The sequence below is a fragment of the Filicampus tigris genome, chromosome 14 (assembly GCF_054856515.1).
Source record: "Filicampus tigris isolate MCC_2025a chromosome 14, RoL_Ftig_1.0, whole genome shotgun sequence".
Classification (NCBI taxonomy): Eukaryota; Metazoa; Chordata; class Actinopteri; order Syngnathiformes; family Syngnathidae; genus Filicampus; species Filicampus tigris.
In genome coordinates, this window is record NC_141230.1 from 23,509,881 (window position 1) to 23,529,683 (window position 19,803).

Consider the following 19,803-nt stretch of genomic DNA (forward strand, 5'->3'; position numbering starts at 1 on the left):
CCTGATAGTGAAGCGACCTGACGTCTCTTTGTTTCCGTCTACCACGCTGACTGCAATCACTTCGCCCTTCCTACGGTTTGGAGCTGATGCTACTGACTCAAGCCTGATAAGGAAAGGTAACAGAACATGAACAAGAATATGCAATCCTTTGCAATGTCTTCCTAATTCCATCGTCATGTCACGCTACAGTACGTTGGCCCCACAGGAGCCAGGCTACAATGAGTCGAACCGCTCTTCGAAACCCCGGGTAGAGCAAGGCCTAAATTAACGGGTTCAAGCACGAGTTGAACAAATATGAATAGAGAACAAAAGTATCGAGTGGAGACAACGTTGTGCTGTCGGGTATGAGGGAGACAAGGTAGTATGGACAGAAACACACGAGGAAGACGAGGACGAGAACTCCGAGCGTCCTGGCCGCCTTCAAACTCGTATTTCTTGGCTCTCGAGGGGCCACATGAATCAGAATCTCGCCTTTAGGCTAGCGGGGCCAAATAGGCCATTCTTTTAGGAAGGCTAACGGAGTTTTGCAACTTTGGACTTGCGCCCTTCTCGGCAGCCACTCTTCAAAGCAAAGCGCTCCAGTTGTCCAAGGTTCCGAGGCTGCTTGCGCGGTTCAGCTCCTTGCAGCCGTTTGGATCGGGGCTCACGGGAGGCCACTTGACGGCAGTCCCGGGCTCTGGCTCATCCTCCTCCCGCAAGACCCTGAACCTGCGACTGAGGCCAAGCTGTCTTACAGTGGGCAGCGCAATTCTCGCCACAATACCTCGCCGGTCTTGAGATGTATTCATTTGACCGTGCACAGATTGACCGAAGCTGGGGCTCGGGCCGCCCGCTTCCAAGAAGAAAGACTCGAGCCCTCCGCAATTTACTGTCAATAAAGGTCACCCCAAAATGTCCCTGGGTCTTGTATTCATGCTCCAAATTTGGTAGCAATTGGACAAAATCTCGAGGGGAGCTCGTCTTTGCGGGAGACTACGCTGGCCACTTCAAAGCTAAAGGGAAGACTGTTCAGGCATCGTTTCTTGAGACTGTTTTGTGGCTCACCTCATGATAGACACGCCGGCTAAAGTTCATGCCCGGTTGGTGGATTTACATCAGGGGATGTTGCCAGTATTTGTCAAGTGTGGGCTTGTGAAGACATTTGAGACTCAAACAAAGTAGGAGCCTAATAGGACCCAAACGCAAAGCAAGGCAAGGCGGTTCTATTTATGTAGCACATTTCACACACACGGGAGTTAAGCGTCTATTTTCTTATCAGAGTGCAATATGAGTTTGGCCAGCAGAGGGTGCTTAAAACTTTGCTTATCAGAGCAGAGGCTGATTACCGTCGAAGAAGACGAGTCAGTTTGCGATGATGCAAGACATGCCGCTCACCGAGAACGCTGTCTGACGGACATTAATGTACTTTGACAGGTAAGATGGATTGTAAATAAGATAGAAACGATAGAGAATTGTAGAATTGGAGAAAATAGTCACAAGTGTTTGAGTGTGTTACAAATTGTCGAGCTAAATAGTGAATGTTCATGTTGAAGTCTTTGTGAACGTGATTGACTACGACATATTCTTGCAATGGCGGACACGTAGTACGACGCGATCGCGGGAGACGAAACAGACGTCATTGTGTGTCAAAATTAGAGAAAGTATTGTATTTATTGCTGGGGTATGCATAGTATTGAAGTCGTGGCCTAAGCTCTTGTGAACCAGTTTGGGTGTCGTGCCATGAAACGCCAGTATGTCATTCCAGAGCTGGGCCCTCGCCAATGTGACGAGCCGGTCCATCTATCCGTCACAGACGACGCGCGTTTTGCTGACGATTGACGAATTGACGGGAACATTTTTAAAACAGACGGACTAAGCGTCGACGGAAGCCCCTTTTAGTCCGCCGTTCGCAGGCTTCCAAAGTGCCGTGAGTCACTATTTCTCTTCAAATATCCTCCGTCGGGAGGGTGCTACTGAAAGTTTAGTCGGAATTGATGACGGACGCCCATTTAAAATTAGAGGCAGACCGGCCTATAGTATGTCCAATTTTTTCACCCCCGGAAAAAAGGCGATTGACGGAAGACGGAATGGTACCCACGCTGCAGACGGATGACTAATGAGGGACGCTCGACATGTAGTCAAATGCCCAGCCAGCTCTGATAAATTCTGTTTTTGTGTTGTCAAAGCATGCTAAATGCTAAACGAAGCTCAAGAGCACGTGTGTGGGCCTCTGTTAGCGCTGATCCATTTATTAGCCTGTGCTGAAAGCCATAGTTGTCCACGTTTTGGATTAAAGTGAGTCTACTTGTTTTCTTGGTCACCTGAAGGAAATATATATTGTTCATCCCGAGATCATCGATGGTTAAAACAAACGTAGTCCAGTGCATGAAAACAGTTCAAGTAATTGATTAAAAAAAAGATTTTAAGAACAAGGTTTAAACGCATTCATTTAAACGCAAGTCGAATTATAGTTCATGAAACTACAGTCTTTGTTACTGAATAAAATGCATATTGTGATTTCTATATGAACATGAATAGAGTGATGCGTGTGAATAAAACTGTATAGCCACAGCAATGGGATTGCCACAGGTCATCATGGAAATTGTTTTGATGCAATTTTGTCAGTTTGCGATGATGCAAGACAAGCCGTGTACCGACAACACCGTCTGACTGACATTATTGTACCTTGCTTGACAGGCATAAAGGTGCCGCTGAATAAAAATGAACACGCCGCACGGTAGATGAGTTGCCCAATGTTGTCGTCAGCCTAACGCCCGTGACCATCAATTTTGTACCTCGATACCGAAGCGGCACCTCGTCAAAAATGAGTCCAATTATAACTGACAAAAGAACCTCAGAGTTTTAAAAATGTGTTACTAATTCAAAATATTAGGATATGCTTGGTAAGGAAAGGTCGTTTTAATCATTGTTAAACACTTACGAGCATCTGCACACATGCGGGAGAGTGAGACGAATACATTCTTCACTTCATTGGCGGCACTCCCGCCTTGAGGTTTCCCTTGGTTTGCCACGTAAATCTCGTCACGGCTGTTGTCCATCCACGGCGGAGCCTGCGTCCGTGTCAGTTGTCCATTCTTTCGGGCCCGACGAGCCTCACGTTGTGCTTGTGCCATTGGTCTTTTGTGACAGGCGTGATGTCATCACGGCTGGCTCTACGTCTCCATGTCTTTGCACGTGCTCCAGACAGGGAGGGAGGTTCAATACAATTCTCTGATTTTATGTTCAACCCCAGAATTGATTTTTGTATTTAATCACACAATGTACCTTCTGTCAACGTATGAGACTTGGACTTCAATGCAATTTCATTTCAGAGGCTGTTTTGTTCTGCATACAGTGTGTGACTTTTTCTCTTCCAATCTCAGTCTCATTGTTTCATTTTACAGTGGTCATTTTCATTCCCGTTAGAGTGACTGTTTAGGATGACTTTGCGCTCATGTTTATGCACTGGGTTGCCGTCTTCTTTCTGTTTATGGTACGTGACAGGTGTCCTATGTATCAAAAGGAAAAGTGACCGACAGGTGCAAATGGTTCCAGACTTTATTGCCATATTGTAAGTCACACGTGTGCAGTCAATAATGCAAGTCAATGCCAGCTGCTCTCCTCAGATGTCGCATCCAATTGTTGTCTTGCGCACGCATTCACGCAGAAAAAGGAAAGCACATTTGAGTGAGTGGGAGTCTACTGAATGCGGGCCCCACAGGAGCCAGGCTGCAGAATGCGCAGAGTGACAATGTCCTTTACGGCTCTTCGAAACCACGGGTAGAAAAAGGCGTAAATGAGCGGGTTCACACACGAGTTGAAATCAAACAGGTACAGGGCATATTGCGCAGATGAGGAAAAGCTCACATCGCCCACCAGAGAGACGATGTAAAACGGACAAAAGCAAAGCAGGAAGACGAGGACCAGAACGCCCAGCGTCCTGGCCGCCTTCAACTCGGATTTCTTTGCTCCGGGGCGGCCACAATGTTGCCGCTTGCCACACGTAACGTGAGAGCGCACGGCTCGCGCCTGAGACACGGCCACCGCAAACACTCTCGCGTACAGAGTGACGATGATGCTCAGGGGAAGGATGAAAATCACAATCAGATCGAGAATCCCTCCATCAATGTCGATATGAATAACACACTCTCCATAGCAAGAGCTGCACTTTTCTGGGTGAACCAGCTGATCCCTCAAAAGGACTCCGGTGTAAAGGAAGGCCAAAAACCAGCAGAGACTAACAGAAAGCTGAATTCTTTTGACAGTGACGTTGAGGTTATAGTGCAGAGGATGACAAATGGCCACGTAACGCTCAGTCGAGATCAGCACCATGTTTCCCACCGAGGCGGACGTGACGATGAAGGACACGAAATGATAGAGAAAGCATGCCACATCACCAAAAGCCCAGCAGGCGGAGCTCATGTAGATCTCGCCGGGCCACATCACCAGGCCCACCAGGAAGTCGGAGACGGCCAGAGAGACGAGGAGGAGGTTGGTGGGAGTGCGGAGCAGCCTGCACGCCAGAAAGGGGGGGGAAAAAGACGACAAGATAGACAAGGCGTGATCTCGGTTGCACCGAAAAACATCAACGACCGCACTAAATGGCGAAACGGAGCTGCGATCCCGGAGAAAGAACATGTGCCTGAAGTGGGAGATGGCCACGATGACCAGCAGGTTGAGCAGCACGGTGAGCACGCAGACCACGGGCAGCAGAACGCTCAAAAGGACGCCTTGGGACGAGGCGCGCCACGGCGACGACCTCCTGCAGGAGACGTTGGCCAGCTGCGGAAAGCAGAGCTCCGACGCCGCCTCGCTCTCCATCCGGACGCTGGCGCCCGGGCTCTCGGCTCTGTCTGAACCTCCCTGTTGCCCGCCGCATTTATTGCGTTCTGGTCCCTCCCCCGAGAAAATCGGATTGGAGCAAAGTTTCTTCAAGTACTCCAAGTATGATGTCACGATGAGCGCCATGGGCCAGGCGCGAAAACCACCAACAACTATTTTCACATTCAGATCAGATTTCAAATGGCCTAAAATGTGTTGATGGAACCAAAATGGTTGTGATGCCGCCCAGCGAGCGAGCGAGCGAGCAAGCAAGCAAGCAAGCCAGAGGGCCCACCTCGGGTTCGGATTTAGGGGTTAGGGTCCAGTCACATGAGGTCGCGGCCGGTCTTGCGTGTCATACTCCAGAAGGAATAGTTGTGCTTCAAACTCTTCAAACAGCAGCATTGAGAAGAAGCGCAAGTCGCCTCCGAGTCTTTTTGGGAAGGCCGGACAAAAGAGTGTGCCAGTAGCTGCTAGATGCAGGCCTGAATGACTTTCTCTGGATCTTGTCTGGACGCGAGATGAATCTGAAATGAAACCAGATGGTGAATCTTGCTACTTGTTTACAAAGGTTGACTTATGGCCTGGATGTGACTGCTGAAGTTCAGGTCCAAGTCAATTAGAAGAGCAAGAGTTTTGTCTTCATAGCCCTTCGAACCAAGCTGGTCAATGACCACCTTTCTTTCATTCTTGATGCCAAAAACAATGACGTCAGTCTTGTTGGTTTAGCCGAAGGAAGGAAATGAGATCGCATGCAGCAGTTTACTTGCTCCGAGCGCCAACAGAGTCAATCTAAGTCTGACGATAGTCACCGGACGACACAGCTAAGTCAATCTGCGTGTGCCCTCTGCATAACTATGGAAACTTTCCAAATCCGTCTCTTTATCTTACTCATCTGCTAGCTTGTGCATTCGATATTAGCCTTACGCGACGGAGACAACTTGGCATGCGTTAAGAGTCAGTCCTAGATGGACGTAACCGAGAGAATCCTTTTCAAAATCAAATGTTTTTCAGCCTCGGATAATAAATAAGACCAAAGTACTGCACTTTTTTTTTTTCTTCCATCTTTGGACCGGGCCGCGGCCCGGTGGTTGGGGACCCCTGCGCTAGGGTACGTGCTCTTTCTGTCATGCCGACAAAGCTGCGATGCTGCCAAACTGCTGAATAGGCAAGTAGTAACTGATGTCGTGGAAGCATGTTGTTGTCATACCACTTCATATGCTGGACTTGATGGCGCACCAGCCACCGAGTGCGTGCGTGCGTGCGTGCGTGCGTGCGTGCGTGCGTGCATTCATAAATACCTCCTTGGCATTCATAAATACCTCCAATTGACCATATACAGAAGCAGCGAGGACTTTGACAAGTCCTCAATCATGGTAAAAAGGACGGAAAGTATCTCCGAGACCGACATTGAGGTGCTTTTCTGAGGATTTGAAGCAAAAAGTATTGTTTGGAAAAAAGGAATGCAAGTGTTACCCAGCAAAGCAAAAAAAAAGCTCTGCCAACAAACTCAATGGCTCGGCGGCTTTTTGGAGAACGATGTCGAATTAGCCGCAGGAGGGCAAGCGAGTTACTGTGTATGGACGTCTGCATTGACGTCACGAGCGCAGACGTGCAGCCGGCCTTGCGGCCGGCCACCTGCTTGGAGGAAGCCGGCCAATCGTGCGTCGTGGCCTCCTGGCCGTGTCAATCGCAGATTTTTTGTTCTGCATTGGCTGAATGAAATCAGTTCCCAAATTGCTTGTGTGCCGGCGCTTGCGTTGGGTGCGGGGGCCGGGCTGCCGGCTGTTCGGGAAAGCTTTGTTTCATTTGTGCGGGGACGTCCTCGCGTCCTCAGCCGCAAGTCCAAATTGCTAAATCCCGTACGTGGCGCCGGAATATTTGTACGCCCGCTTTGCGCGCCCCCTCAACTCAGCTTTCCTTTTGAAGTCACTATGCTACGTGGTGGTGCTTAATTTTGATCATAAATTGAAGCAGTTTGCGCAAAGCGGTCCCGGGGGATTAGTTGCCGATTCTCTGGGGCCTTACGTGCTTGCGTGCTTGGTCTGATGCAAATGATGTCATCGTGTTTGAAACGCGAGACTTCAATACAATTTGAAAATGTCATCATAGGGTGTACAACTTTAATGTCTTCATGTCTTTGACTTTTCATCACAAGATTCCTTCATGTTTGTGAAATCCTATGCCAAGGTTTGAGACTGGGGCTTCAAGACGATTGCATCGTTCTATATTTACTCTTAAGGGTGTGTTGTTGAATGCCGGTGATTCTTAATGTCTTAATCCGATCCAAGTGACTCACAAGTAAGACTTTAACACATCATCCGGATGTATTATTTATGTATGAATGAATGGATGATGATGATGATGATGATTGGTGGTTATGAACATGATGATGATATGCAGCTTAGAGTTAAAAAAGACAGACCAGGGTTAAGCTCGTACGGCTCCTCACTTTATTACCAGGATGGAAGTAACACACGTAGCGTCCGGAATGCTCTTAAAGCTCATGGAAGTCACCAGTGAAATAGGAGCGCAGCGACAGAACGACACAGTGTGCAGTAACAGTGCTCTTAAAATTCACCAACTCTGTTATTCACACACAGAAAAAACCCCAGCAACAACCACTTACATGCATGTGCTTGCACATTGTTGGCTAGTAAAAGATTTTCACAGGTATATATTGATTTGAAAGCACCCCATAAAGCGATTACTCAAGTTGACCACGCGCTGCTTGAGAGCACAGCAGTCTGTTTACACCCGACGGAGTCCAAGACAAAACGTGTAGAGAAAAGGTCAAGGAAGGGGGGCGTGACCTATTCACATAACAATTCAAGAGGCGCCACCGTGTGACGTAGTACCGTACTACCATAACAATGACTATTACAACAACAACAACAACAGCACGCACGGCGCAAAAAAGAGAGCACATTTGAGTGTTGAGGCTAAAGTACGTTGGCCCCGCGCGAGCCGGGCTGCAGAATGCGCAGAGTGACAATGCGTCGAACCGCTCTTCGAAACCACGGGTAGAGCAAAGCGTAAATGAACGGGTTCAAGCACGAGTTGAAAGAATATAAATGGAGAACAAAAGTCTTGAGTGGAGACATGGTCGTGCTGTCGGGTATGAGGGAGACAAGGTAGTATGGACAGAAACACAGGAGGAAGACGAGGACCAGAACGCCCAGCGTCCTGGCCGCCTTCAACTCGGATTTCTTTGCTCCGGGGGGGCCACAATGTTGCCGCTTGCCACACGTAACGTGAGAGCGCGCGGCTCGCGCCTGAGACACGGCCACCGCAAACACTCTCGTGTACAGAGTGACGATGATGCTGAGGGGAAGGATGAAAACCACAATCAGATCAACAACACCGGCGTAGTAAACGACAGTGACGACACACTCGCCGTAGCAGGAGTTCAACTTTCCCGGATGCAGCAGCTGGTCGTGCAAAATGATGCAACAGTAGACAATAGATGAGAACCAACAGAGACTGACAGAAAGCCGAATTCTTTTGACAGTGACTTTGAGGTTGTAGTGCAGAGGATGACAAATGGCCACGTAACGGTCAGCCGAGATCAGCACCATGTTTCCCACCGAGGCGGACGTCACCATGATCAATATGAGATTAAAGAGAGAACACAAAAGATCGCCAAGCAACCAGCAAGATGCTGAACTGTAAAGCTGCGCGGGGATCATCAGCAGACCCACCAGCAAGTCGGCGACGGCCAGCGAGAGGAGGAGCAGGTTGGTGGGAGTGTGGAGCTGCCTGCATACCGAGACAACAACAACAACGACAACGACAACAACATGATGCATGTTGTCATTTGGACAAATAACAGAGACATGAGCGTCGCAATGATCCGTACTAAATTCAGTCACAAGCAACAGGTGTGAAACGGAGCTGCGAGCCCCAAGAAAGAACATGTGCCTGAAGTGGGAGATGGCCACGATGACCAGCAGGTTGAGCAGCACGGTGAGCACGCAGACCACGGGCAGCAGAACGTTCAAAAGGACGCCTTGGGACGAGGCGGGCCACGACGACGACCACCACGACCACGACGATGACCACGACCTCCTGCAGGAGACGTTGGCCAGCTGTGGAAAGCAGAGCTCCGACGCCGCCTCGCTCTCCATCCGGACGCTGGCGCCCGGACTCTCTCGGCTCTGTCGGAACCTCCCCGTTGTCCGCCGCATTTATTGCGTTCTGGTCCCTCCCCCAAGAAAATCGGATTGGAGCAAAGTTCGTCAAACTATGACATACCACAGACATACAAACTATCAGTAGTAGTATGCAAACATATGCAAACTACTAACTAAAGTTAGTTTCATTTTGAACCTTTTTTTTTAATTTGAGAAGACAGCATATACCAATTTGAATTATTTGGATTGAGGCTTGCCTAGTTATCTGGTCAAAGAAGTTGGCCTATCAGGCCCCTGTCGAACTTGCTGATGAGCTGATCATTTGAATGAGGTGCGTTGCAGGCGGAAAACTTGGACAACATGCAGCTAAGTGGTAGGGGTGGGCGATATGGGCAAGAAAAAAAAGATCTCCATATTTTTTCCAAAAACTCGGTAATGATAACTTGACGATATTCCAAAAACATATATTTTAAATCTGTACTTGCTTCACAGACCCATTGCGGATAGCCAGCGTTTGTGAATATATTTTTTAAATGAATGGTATAAGAATAATCATGCATATCGTGATTCATGTGTTAGATTTTTCATGATTAGGCTTGTTAGCTTTATTAGCTTGTGGGTTTAGCTTTAGCTTTTTTTCATATCTAGACCCAACTTGCTTGGTGTGCTTTGCTTCCACATATGTACGATAATGGCTCACACACGCACACACACATAGACAAAACAAGTTCAGAGTGTTCCAGCTGCTTTCGCTCCCCTTTCCCTTAGAGCTGGAACACCTTTGTAATCAGGGACTCCTAAGAAAATAAAAGTCAGGAGGCGGAGGTGCTTATCAGAGGGTTTTAGGAACTGTTGCGGTAGTTCCCTTCGCTCTCCTTGCGCAGGTAAAATGACAATATTGTGTTGAGTGTCTTCTATCCTCATTTTGTGCGTTGTTTACTAATGTCTCACTTGGTGTGAACCTGACATTAAATTGGTCCTTCGAGCCGGATCCCTATATGCCGGAAGGTTGCCAGCTGCCGAGTCAATCTCCAGATAAAGTCCGCGGCCACGGCTCTAAGATCCTTTGCGGGACTGGCCTTTGGCTCCACTTCTGGGAACTGAAGGTTGACGGGAAGCCGGAGGAGTGAAGACATCTCTGGGTGAGTAGGAAACTCACGACACTCGTGGATGAGTGAATTGCACGCTGGTAAAAAAAACAAACTTGACAATACTAGTCCCTTGTCAATTGGTACAAAACAGAGTCAGTGTTTAAAACTCTAAGACAGAGTTAGTCTTTAAAACTGTGTAAGCCTTGAGAATACTAGTCACTGTCAAGGTAAAAGACAGAGTAAGTCTATAAAACTGTAAGGGCAACGGTGTCCTGTGTGCGACTTGAACATGTCGCTAGAAGCGTTGCGTTAGGTGTTTGAGGTGCTGTTTGAGTCGTGTCCATACAGTGCCTCTGCTTTCCCCTTTCGACTCTATATGACTATGACTATGAATAGCATGTGACGATGTATACAGCATTGGGGGTGTCCAGAGAAAGGGGGTTCTTGTAAGTGAACCTCACTCGTTGACGCCAAAGGCAGGTCCGTCCGGCAGGCTGGCCGACCCGTCTTTTTAGCCTAGGGGTTAGCGGACTCGGTTCTCAACCGGTGAGGATAGTAGCACAAGTGTTCGAGCCCTGGGGTCGCTGGACCGTCGAGGACACCGTTTAGCTGCCACAGGGACTGCAGAAGGAAATAAGTGACAACCCGTTCATCTGACACAGAACCACTCCACTCTTGAGTGTAATCTTTTCTGTCCACGGTCCCTGACAAGTAAACTAAAGGCCTAGATAGAGCAGACCGACGTCGGAGGTCGTGAAGCGTTTACGCATGTTGAATCAGCGTCGCCAGTCGTGACATTTGGCCACTCCGATTGGCTGTTAGCTAGCAAATCAGCGCTTGGAGCAAAAACGGGACGTGACAAATGCGGATAAACAGTGAGCACGCCTTCGCTGCCTTCATCTTCTTCCAAGTACAAGAGCGAGGGTTGACAATTGAAGTATTTCACAATACCGTGTCAAGAACGTGAGAGTTTATTTTGCGTGGGAGTTCATCGTGAGCCAAGAATAGAGCCGAATGCATTGTTTACGTTGTTATAATCTGCCCCGGCCAACAGCTTTTTCTAACAGTGAGAAATAGTGACTACCGCCGCCGACGGTATGGAAGGGTATTACATCTTATGCCTGCGCAGAAGCTACTTTGATGGTCAGCCTCGCTGTCTGTGGTTTCCGTGTGTTTTGCCAGCGTGACGTGCCGACAGGGGGAAGGAAGCGTCTGTCACTGTTGGCCAACGCCATTTTGGTCTATCTAGGCTTTAAAGCGAACCAGAATACGGAGCAAGCACATGTCCAGTGGGCCCACCGGGCTCTGCGCCAGCCAAGGTAAGGTGCCGGTGCTGCACACTTGAACTTCACTCTGACAGTGATCAGATAAAGTAGTAGGCCTTGCTGGTGCTTTGGTCCACAGCCTTGTATTCAAAATCAAACCAGATCAGTCAAAGAAGGCTGTGTCCAGAAGTCTCTTCACGATTCGTATATCTTTATCCTGGCACCTACCGCAATTGTCAGAATGATTCCATATAAAACATTTTTAAAAATCACTTTTCCATTCTCTTGAGACGTTTTGGTGGGTCTACGCATGATCCACTTTGGCAGCCAAAGTGGATGCTGCCATGTCAAACTGGCTCCGGGGGCTGAATATTCAAGCTACTCATGCGCCGATGTTGATGTTGTTACTCTAGGTTTTTACTTTTTCAGCGACTTCCTATGCAGTTGAAAGGCCAGAGGAATATTCAAGCTACTCATGCGCCGATGTTGATGTTGTTACTCTAGGTTTTTGCTTTTTCAGCGACTTCCTATGCAGTTGAAAGGCCAGAGGTCACTTTGTTTTTGTTGTAAGACAGTGATGTCATCCTGCCTTCACCGTTGTCCGGGTGATGAAGAATAACAAGAGAGTTGTTTGTTTGTCTGTCTGTTGGCCGGGAGAAACGCAAGCATTGCCTCACATGTTGTTGTGTTGTTTTCACACGGCTAATTGCAAGGCGCTGTCATCGTCGCACGCTAATGGGCCAAGGTGTGAAGCGGCTGCAAAAACATGGCCGACCGATACGCGAGAGAAAACCTCCGAGGACGTCCCCCCGGGGCGCACGAGGCACACTTCGACGCTGATATCAAAGAAAGCCGCGGCTGGATGACAGCTGATACGTTTGAATGTATTCCAGCATGTGACGAAATGAGTCAAGTGTCCACCTGAGGTTTTCCCACTCTGAGCTCCTTCCTATGTTTCACTCTCAAGTTGCTTTTTGAAATTTCTTGGTCCAAATGCTCGAATCTGACTTGATTGTTTTAAGTGACTACCGTATTTTGGGACTTATTAAGACGCTACTTTATTCCTAGGTGTCGCACCATGCGGCTTATATGAAGGTGCTGTGGATTTTTCTTCCACCGCTAAGGTTGCCTTAACCGGAATTAGAATCAAAAGTAAGAAAAAAATCAATGCAAAGAATAATACGCTAGTCTTTCTTTAGCAGATAGAAGAACACGGACGCCAAATGACATACAGCGAATTCTTTTCAACTCCTCGGCCCTTCATGCTGGAACCCACACAAAGAAGTTGGTATGATGCAAGTTTGAAGTTGAAGGCCATTGATGTTGCTATCCAGGAAGGAAACCGTGCAAGCTTAGCGTCAATGAGTCGATGATGAGATGTTGGAGGCGGCAGCGGGAAGTCAAATGCAGAGAAGTACTGCTCATTCTTTTTCTCTTGGTTCTGTTCCGTTTGACTGAGCAAAGTTGCTGCCGTTAGGAAAGAATCTGTGCAGGTACATACGTGTACATTTCCAGTTTCAGATCGCTCTAAATGCAGTAAGTGTCTCATCTATATCTTATAGTCCAGAAAATACGATAAGTCTTGTTTGATGACGACATTGCGGGAAAATGCTCTTTTCGGTCCGTGGTGGCTATTCGCAGTTGAACTATTGAATGGATATATTTATTTAACTGGATATACCCCTTGAGATGAGCCATCTCATTTTAGAGGGCCGGGGTCCAACATACAATATCCAACATAACAACACAACACATAGAAGACATCTCTGGCCACAGTTACTCACCCATCACATCCAAACATAAAACGCCATACTATATATCAATCCCAACAAAAGTGAGCTGTGCGCTAACATACGTAAGTCAACAAATCATGCACGCGCAGACTGTAACAACCGAACCGAATGGATCATTAATGCCTAAATACGTACACACCAATCATAACAGACAGTAAAGAAGACAATATAATCAAGTCCATGTTTTGTAGGCTTAAAGGCTGCTCGGTTTTCTCTTGGGGGACAGGAGGGGACGCAAAGTGCAATGAGAGACGTTCAAAGGCATGACTTCAAAAGCCGAATAGAGTTGATGGTTCCGATATGATCAGGAAAACGATTCCAGTCAGATGGGGCTTTATATCTGAAAGCACGTTGTCCAATACCCTTCCTCGGTGTAGGGGGCGTCTAAGAGAAGGGACTCGTCGTATTTCCCACCAAAAAGGTGGCTACGTGGCCGTCGAGCCGAGATTGCGGAAGAAGGCGGAACCCCCTCCCCCGGGATTCCGACTCTTAAACTCTTGGGCGCCCATCCGCAAGGGGGACGGGGCGACTCTACCTAGCCCGTGTGTGACTCTTTGGCCTTAACTGAAATCAACTAAAAAGTGTGCCAAGGGTGTCAGAGAAAAGGAAAGCCAAGTAAAAGCGAGAGAAAGAGGGTCAGCGCAAAATGAACGGCCTGGCCTGCCTCATGTCACCTAGCTAATCATATGCGCCAAAGAGCCCGAATCTAACTTCTGTCGACATGTTGCTTCAGCGCGTCAACGCGTTCATAAAGTCTTGCGTAAAGGCTTCCGATACCGCGAGTTCATTTTCCCATTTCTTTGTTAGCCTTAAGCTAAACTAGGTTAAGCTCTGCCAAGCGTGCTTATTCTGCTCGTATCTCAGATTTTTATTTGCAAGTCCAAGCAAAAACCCCAAATGACATTTTCCAAAGGACAGCTGCTATCTGAAAAAACTCGGATCTCGGTTCACTTGCCTCTCAAGACGCGGCCGGGAGCTTTCAGCGTTCCCTTTTTTAAGTGGATATTTGAGCCAAATTTCCAAATTTATTTCACTTGATCAATTCTAATCTACTGTCAATTCAAACTATTGACCGCATGACCAAGATGTTTCTTTTCATTGAAAAAAAGATTTTCTGTTTGAAACCTTTTTCGACATGTTGCGAAGGCTAAAAATCAGCGGCTGGTCTCCCGGGGTGGCGTCTGAATTGGTGGAGCTAATCCTAATTGCGTTGCCGCACATCGACCGGGCGCGAGCCGTGGGCGCGAGCCGTCGACCTCGCCGTAGGTTTCGTCATCGAGCTGGCAAACGCGGCCGGGCGGCCGGGACGTAGACCAATCAGAGGAAGTGCAAGACTGGCAAAGGGAGGGACAAAGTCGCCGGCACAGATAAAGTGAGCGGCCCCGAGAAAGCCACGGGCCAGAGCTCCCTCCAACTTCCCGTCCGTCCGCGGCCTCTTGCTGAGGATGGGCGGCCAGGAGCAATGGGAGCTCTGCTTCCCACAGCTGGCCAACTTGTCCTGCCGGAAGCCCGCGTCCGCTTGGTCTCAAGGCGCTCTGGCGACTCCTCTGCTCTACTTGATCTGCCTTGTCACCGTGCTGCTTAACCTGCTCGTCATCACCTCAATCTCCCACTTCAGGCACATGCTGCTTTTTTTCTTGTTTTTTTTTTTTTTTTTTTCTTTCCCAATTGTAACCTTCGCAACCTTTGAACTAACCCCCCTGAGTTGGACTGATTTGCTTGCAGGCTGCTCAACATGATTCCTTTTTGAGTCTCCTTCCTCTCCGGGGAAGGGAGAAACATTGTGACTTGCTCTGAGTCTGCGTGGAACGCTATATATATATATATATATATATATATTGTTTTTGTCGCGGTTTGACGAGCTTGTTGGTTGCCTTGTGTGCAGGCAGCTCCACACGCCCACCAACCTGCTCCTCCTGTCTCTGGCCGTCTGCGACCTCCTGGTGGGCCTCCTGGTGTGGCCCGGTGAGATCTACCTGAACAAATCCTGCTGGACTCACGGCGACATTGTGTGCTCGCTGTACAACGCGGTCTCCTTCGCGGTGACGTCCGCCTCGGTGGGAAACATGGTGCTGGTGTCGGCCGACCGTTACGTGGCCATTTGTCAGCCTCTGCGTTATGGCCTCAAAGTCACGGTGAAGCGAATTCAACTTTGCGTTTGCCTCTGCTGGTTCTCCTCTCTTCTCTTGAGTAGCGTCTTAATGAAGGACGATCTGGCGCATCCCGGCAAGTATGCCTCTTGCTCCGGCGAGTGCGTCATTCGTATGGACTACGCCGCAGCGGTCTTTGACCTGCTGGTGACTTTCATCCTTCCCCTCGGCATCATCGTCACTCTGTACACGCGAGTGTTTGCGGTGGCCGTGTCTCAGGCGCGAGCCATGCGCTCTCAAGTCAGGTGCGGCAAACTGCAAGCGCCTCTCCCGATGAGAGCAAAGAAATCGGAGTTGAAGGCGGCCAGGACTCTTGGGGTCCTGGTCCTGGTCTTCCTGATGTGCTTCTGTCCCTACTACTGCGTCACGCTGGCCGCCGACGGCTTGGCCAGTGCCTCGTTTGCGCTCAACGTGTACTACCTCAACTCCTGCGTGAACCCCTTGATCTATGTGTGGTTCTACCCGTGGTTTCGAAGAGCCGTCGCGCACATTGTGACTCTGCGCATACTGCGGCCCGCCTCCCGGGGCGTCAACGTGCTGGAGTAGAGCGCCAGCGTGCTTTCTTGTCTGCGTGCCTAAGCAAGTCCACGCTTTGAAGCCGACTGTTATTTGAAAGGCGGACATGATGAGGCGGGTTGTCTCCGCTGTCATGTCGCTCCTCCGAGCGGACCCGTTGGCGTTTGTAACGCTGACGTGTGTTTTGTCAACGTTTACTGAGCAGGAGAACCTGAGTTCTTACGCAGGTCATGTTCCGCTGACACGTGGGCTTGATTTCATCCCCTTCCGTCACTCGGCGGTGTGAAGAGGAAGCGGCCTTAATTCCCCCTAACCCTAGCCACAGCCCTTCCTTCACCCGCTTGATTTAGCGACACCCGACTGCGATATCGTCTTTCTTGGTCAGCGAGGACTCTCGCCTTTTTGTCACAGTCACTCGGCCCCGCCACTGCGCCGCCTTGATTTGCGTTTGGCTCTCTGTCTTGCAGTCGCTTGTCCGTCTCCTGTTCCCCCCCTTCCCCCGAGTTCCGCCGACCCGCTCCAGTCGTCATTCCGGAGAGGGATCCCGCGTGGGCAGCTCGCCCGACCGGCGATGTGGTTGGTCCCTTCACCTACTCGCCTACGACTTTTTTTGATTTTTGCACTTGAAATCCTCACAATAGACTGAATGGTGGATTCTTGCCGCACAGTTCTTCCTCGAGACTCTTCTAGCACTATCCCGCTGCTAACTACATAACTATATGACATTACAGTTAGAGATGTTTTGCTGAATACATTCCACATCAGTCGTGAGAGCAGAGAGCCTAAGGCCCCAACCTCTGCACCCTAATCCAACCAATAAAGGTTGTACGCTAGAGCAAAGTGTCGAAGCAATGCATTTGGTTTGTAATTTATGTCATACTGTGTAACTAAACCTGAATGCCATCAATTACTACACAGAGCAAGTTTTGGGAAATGTGATTTATTCCACAGGAGAAATGAACAGCGTGGCAAAATGATACGCCATGTCATTCCTTGAACCAGGACATCGAGTCGAACTCGGAACACGCACAAGCGTGTACGCGCACATCCAGTTGGACCCAAAGGCTTTAAAAATACACATGGATGACGTACACTTGCGCACGCATGAGCAACATCGCTTCATTAGAAAAATCCAAAACTCCAAATTAAAGTCTTGCTTGTGTCATGTTATATACTTTCTTTGAACAATCTGGTGCTGCTGTAACATGACAATTTTCCATCTGGCGATCAACAAAGGCTTCTTTGACCTTCCATGCGCCGCAAATGCATCGAAAAAGCACAACATGATATGTTGTTGCTATACGATTAATAACAGCTATTCTTTGATCTAATCCAAATTATTGTCAACTAGTTAAAAGTGCAAACACACAACTTGAAAACGTCGGCCACAAATAAGCATGCTCGTAATCAGTCTGTCATTCCTCAAACCGGAAAAAAGGTCCAACAGATGCAAAATTGGTCCACCATGATCTGAACAGATTTGATTAAAATGCTCAATGGAGTGCACCGTGTACATCCTAATGTGTCGGGTTGCTGCTCTTAACTATTGCTTACCTTAACCTGAATCCCACGTCACATGGCTGCCAAAGGTACCATCCTGGTGGATTAAAACGCGTCCTCGTACTTGTGAAAATGTCAAGAAATGACCCATTCCAAAAAAACAAAAATTCTTCGAATTTTGTTCTTCTATGCCACCTTCTGAAATGAAGTGTGTGTCGGGGGGGACGATGTACAGTTTCACAACCTCCTAACCCCACTCTTTCCAAAAGTAAAAATAAAAATGTACAATTGAACTCACAAGAACCTCTCTTTGAAGACACGTTTTTATTCTTCTTTGGGTTTTGAGCCAACACTGTCATGCTGTTTTCAGGTGTCTGTTGTATATGTGTTAGTATCATTAATTTGTCTTTTAATTGACTGCTTTCACTGTCTTTGTTGTTGTATTATTGCTGTTACGCTAAAGTGCTTTGTTACGGGTTGCGGCTGCCGTGAAATGCGCGACACAAAGTTGCACTGTATTGAATTGCATTGTTTTAGTCAGCCTGAGGAACTTATGATTCTGTCTTTAGTGCGTACCGCCACCTGCCGTACATACACAGCTAATGCATTCTGGGTCGCGTTTCCGTCTCCCGTCAGCAAAACGGGCGTCCGTCATTGACAGACTGTTGAGGTCCGTTTGCACTTGACCACGTTAGTTAGTTTTTGGGTTTTTTTCGTTTGTTTTTTCTAAGTTGCCCGACTATCTTCGGCGTCCGTCATTGACGTTCACGGGCCGGTCCGTGGATCAGACGGGATGGCCACCTCTGGAGTCTGGACTTCTTCTAGCCTAGAAAATGTCATGTTGCTCTGTCAAACTATGTCTTGGGGGCTGAATTTTTAAAACAAACTGTGTGACATGACAAGTGCACACGATCGACAACAAATTCAACAACTCAGTTCACATTGTTGGCTTTGTCATTTCACTTAATGGCCACCAGAGGGAGCCAATGTTCTATTTCTTTTCAAAGCAATTTTACGACACTTAAAGAAGGTACATGACATTTTCAATCTGTCATACTTTGACAGTTTTCAGTAATTACTCATTTAATAGTTATTCATTCCAGCGTAACAATTATTTACATGAATGTTGTTATAAATATGATAAATGGTTTTTAAAAAATCTAACTATAGCGTTAATCTCTATGTAATATACGTGTGCCTGTGTGTGTTTGTGTTTTAAATACAAAAAGGTGGATGAATAAAACACAAAAATGTAAGAAAGTCAAAATTGGAAATTTTCAATAAAAAAAAAAAACTGCGTGTGTCCTCGTTTTTGTTTGTAGTTTTCCGTCATACTGGAGTGCATGTCACTTTTTGCAGCCAGTCGAAAGTTCCCAGTAAGCCCAAGCACGTCACTTCCGCTGCCTTTCACGTATGCCTCAATCGAGGCAGCTGCCTTTCCTTTCGTGTATGCCTCACTCGATCGAGGGAGCGGCCTTTGCATGTCCTCCTTCTGCCGGGCGATGTCGCAACTCCATTCGACCTGCTGCCGTTACCCTTTCTCATTCCGCTGCATCGAACGTTTTTATGAACGACTTCTTTTTGTTCGTCTCTTCATCTTTTTTGTCAGTGCTCATTGTAAACGAGAAACTCTTCTAGAGGCATACAGCGGGGGCCACATGGCTGAGTGGTGGACCGGTCGTTTCCAAACCCTGAGGTTGCGGTTTCCATACCCGGCCCTTGCGACCATGTCCAAGTGTCCTAGAGCAAGATACTGAACAGGCAGACAAACAATAAAATACCAGACCATTTTATTTACATAGCGCATTTCACAACAGTTACGGCTGTAACAACAAAATAGCCATAATAGAAGTAAAATCAATAAATTCACACAAAACACGATATACAATAGACACCGGAAAACAGCCGAAAATTTCTCAGTCTCAGGTCGGATCAAAAGCCAGAGAATAGAAATGTCTTCAAACGGGTTTTAAAAATGGACAGAGAGGGGGCTTGCCTAACAAAAATGACCAGGAAGGACCAGACATGGTGATTTTTTTTTTTTTTTTTTAAACATTTTACCATATATGGTAGTTTTTCCCCCCCAAAACACCTCACTATACATGGTCGTTTTTTTTTCCTCAAAAAACGCCTTAGTGTACATGGTCGTTTTTTTTTATTTTTTTTTTTAAACACCTTACTATACATGGTGGGTTTTTTTGGTTTTGTTTTTTTGTTTTTTTTTTTGCTTTTTCCCAAAAACGCTTTACTATACATGGTCTTTTTTTCCCACAAAAAACGCCTAACTATACATGGTTGCTTTTTTTTCCCCCAAAAAACGCCTTACTATACATGGTCATTTTTTTCCCCAAAAACACTGAAGGCATTTTTTTTCCGTGTGCAGTATAGTAAGGCGTTTTTTAGATGTCGACAATGTGTAATCATAATTTATTATATCAAACAATAAATTAAGCTGTCTAAGGCTGGAATCAAAACCTGGTCATCCATGTCACAGTCATCGGCTCTAATCACTCAACTATGGTCATCTTGTTGCTAGCAATCTGTTACAACAGAAA

The 19,803-nt window shown here is 47.5% G+C and overlaps 3 protein-coding genes across 6 annotated transcripts; 1 reads left to right on the forward strand and 2 right to left on the reverse strand.

The window, feature by feature from the left end:
• The first annotated feature begins 1,311 nt into the window (after window positions 1-1,311).
• On the forward strand, window positions 1,312-18,545 carry LOC147136921 (trace amine-associated receptor 13c-like). Of its 4 annotated transcripts, XM_086050846.1 has the most exons (4): window positions 1,391-1,413; window positions 9,702-9,817; window positions 9,920-11,343; window positions 14,968-18,545. In XM_086050846.1, the coding sequence occupies exons 3-4, from the start codon at window positions 11,165-11,167 to the stop codon at window positions 15,776-15,778; spliced, it is 990 nt and encodes a 329-aa protein (XP_085906972.1). In that variant the 5' UTR covers window positions 1,391-1,413; window positions 9,702-9,817; window positions 9,920-11,164; the 3' UTR covers window positions 15,779-18,545. The 4 variants fall into 4 exon arrangements, 3 of the variants coding, with proteins under 3 accessions (XP_085906973.1, XP_085906971.1, XP_085906972.1); XM_086050845.1 differs by lacking the exon at window positions 9,702-9,817 and having other exon boundaries at window positions 1,341-1,413; XR_015089473.1 differs by having other exon boundaries at window positions 1,347-11,343; window positions 14,968-16,324; window positions 16,700-18,545.
• On the reverse strand, window positions 3,679-4,909 carry LOC147136922 (trace amine-associated receptor 13c-like). The gene is made up of 2 exons (XM_086052106.1): window positions 4,586-4,909; window positions 3,679-4,492 (listed from the first exon to the last, which is right to left on the reverse strand). Exons 1-2 carry the CDS (start codon window positions 4,798-4,800, stop codon window positions 3,679-3,681), a joined length of 1,029 nt encoding a protein of 342 aa, XP_085908232.1. The 5' UTR covers window positions 4,801-4,909.
• LOC147136923 (trace amine-associated receptor 1-like) lies at window positions 7,743-9,034 on the reverse strand. The gene has a single exon (XM_086050843.1). It carries the CDS (start codon window positions 8,985-8,987, stop codon window positions 7,743-7,745), a length of 1,245 nt encoding a protein of 414 aa, XP_085906969.1. The 5' UTR covers window positions 8,988-9,034.
• Window positions 18,546-19,803: the final 1,258 nt, after the last annotated feature.

Coding starts and splice junctions, on each gene's coding strand:
- LOC147136922 (XM_086052106.1), bottom strand. CDS start 4,800: ATGGAGAGCGAGGCGGCGTCGGAGCTCTGCTTTCCGCAGCTGGCCAAC. Junction 4,493..4,585: donor CGGGATCGCAGCTCCGTTTC/GCCATTTAGTGC, acceptor TCTGGCGTGCAG/GCTGCTCCGCACTCCCACCA.
- LOC147136923 (XM_086050843.1), bottom strand. CDS start 8,987: ATGCGGCGGACAACGGGGAGGTTCCGACAGAGCCGAGAGAGTCCGGGC.
- LOC147136921 (XM_086050845.1), top strand. CDS start 11,165: ATGGTCAGCCTCGCTGTCTGTGGTTTCCGTGTGTTTTGCCAGCGTGAC. Junction 11,344..14,967: donor CGGGCTCTGCGCCAGCCAAG/GTAAGGTGCCGG, acceptor CCTTGTGTGCAG/GCAGCTCCACACGCCCACCA.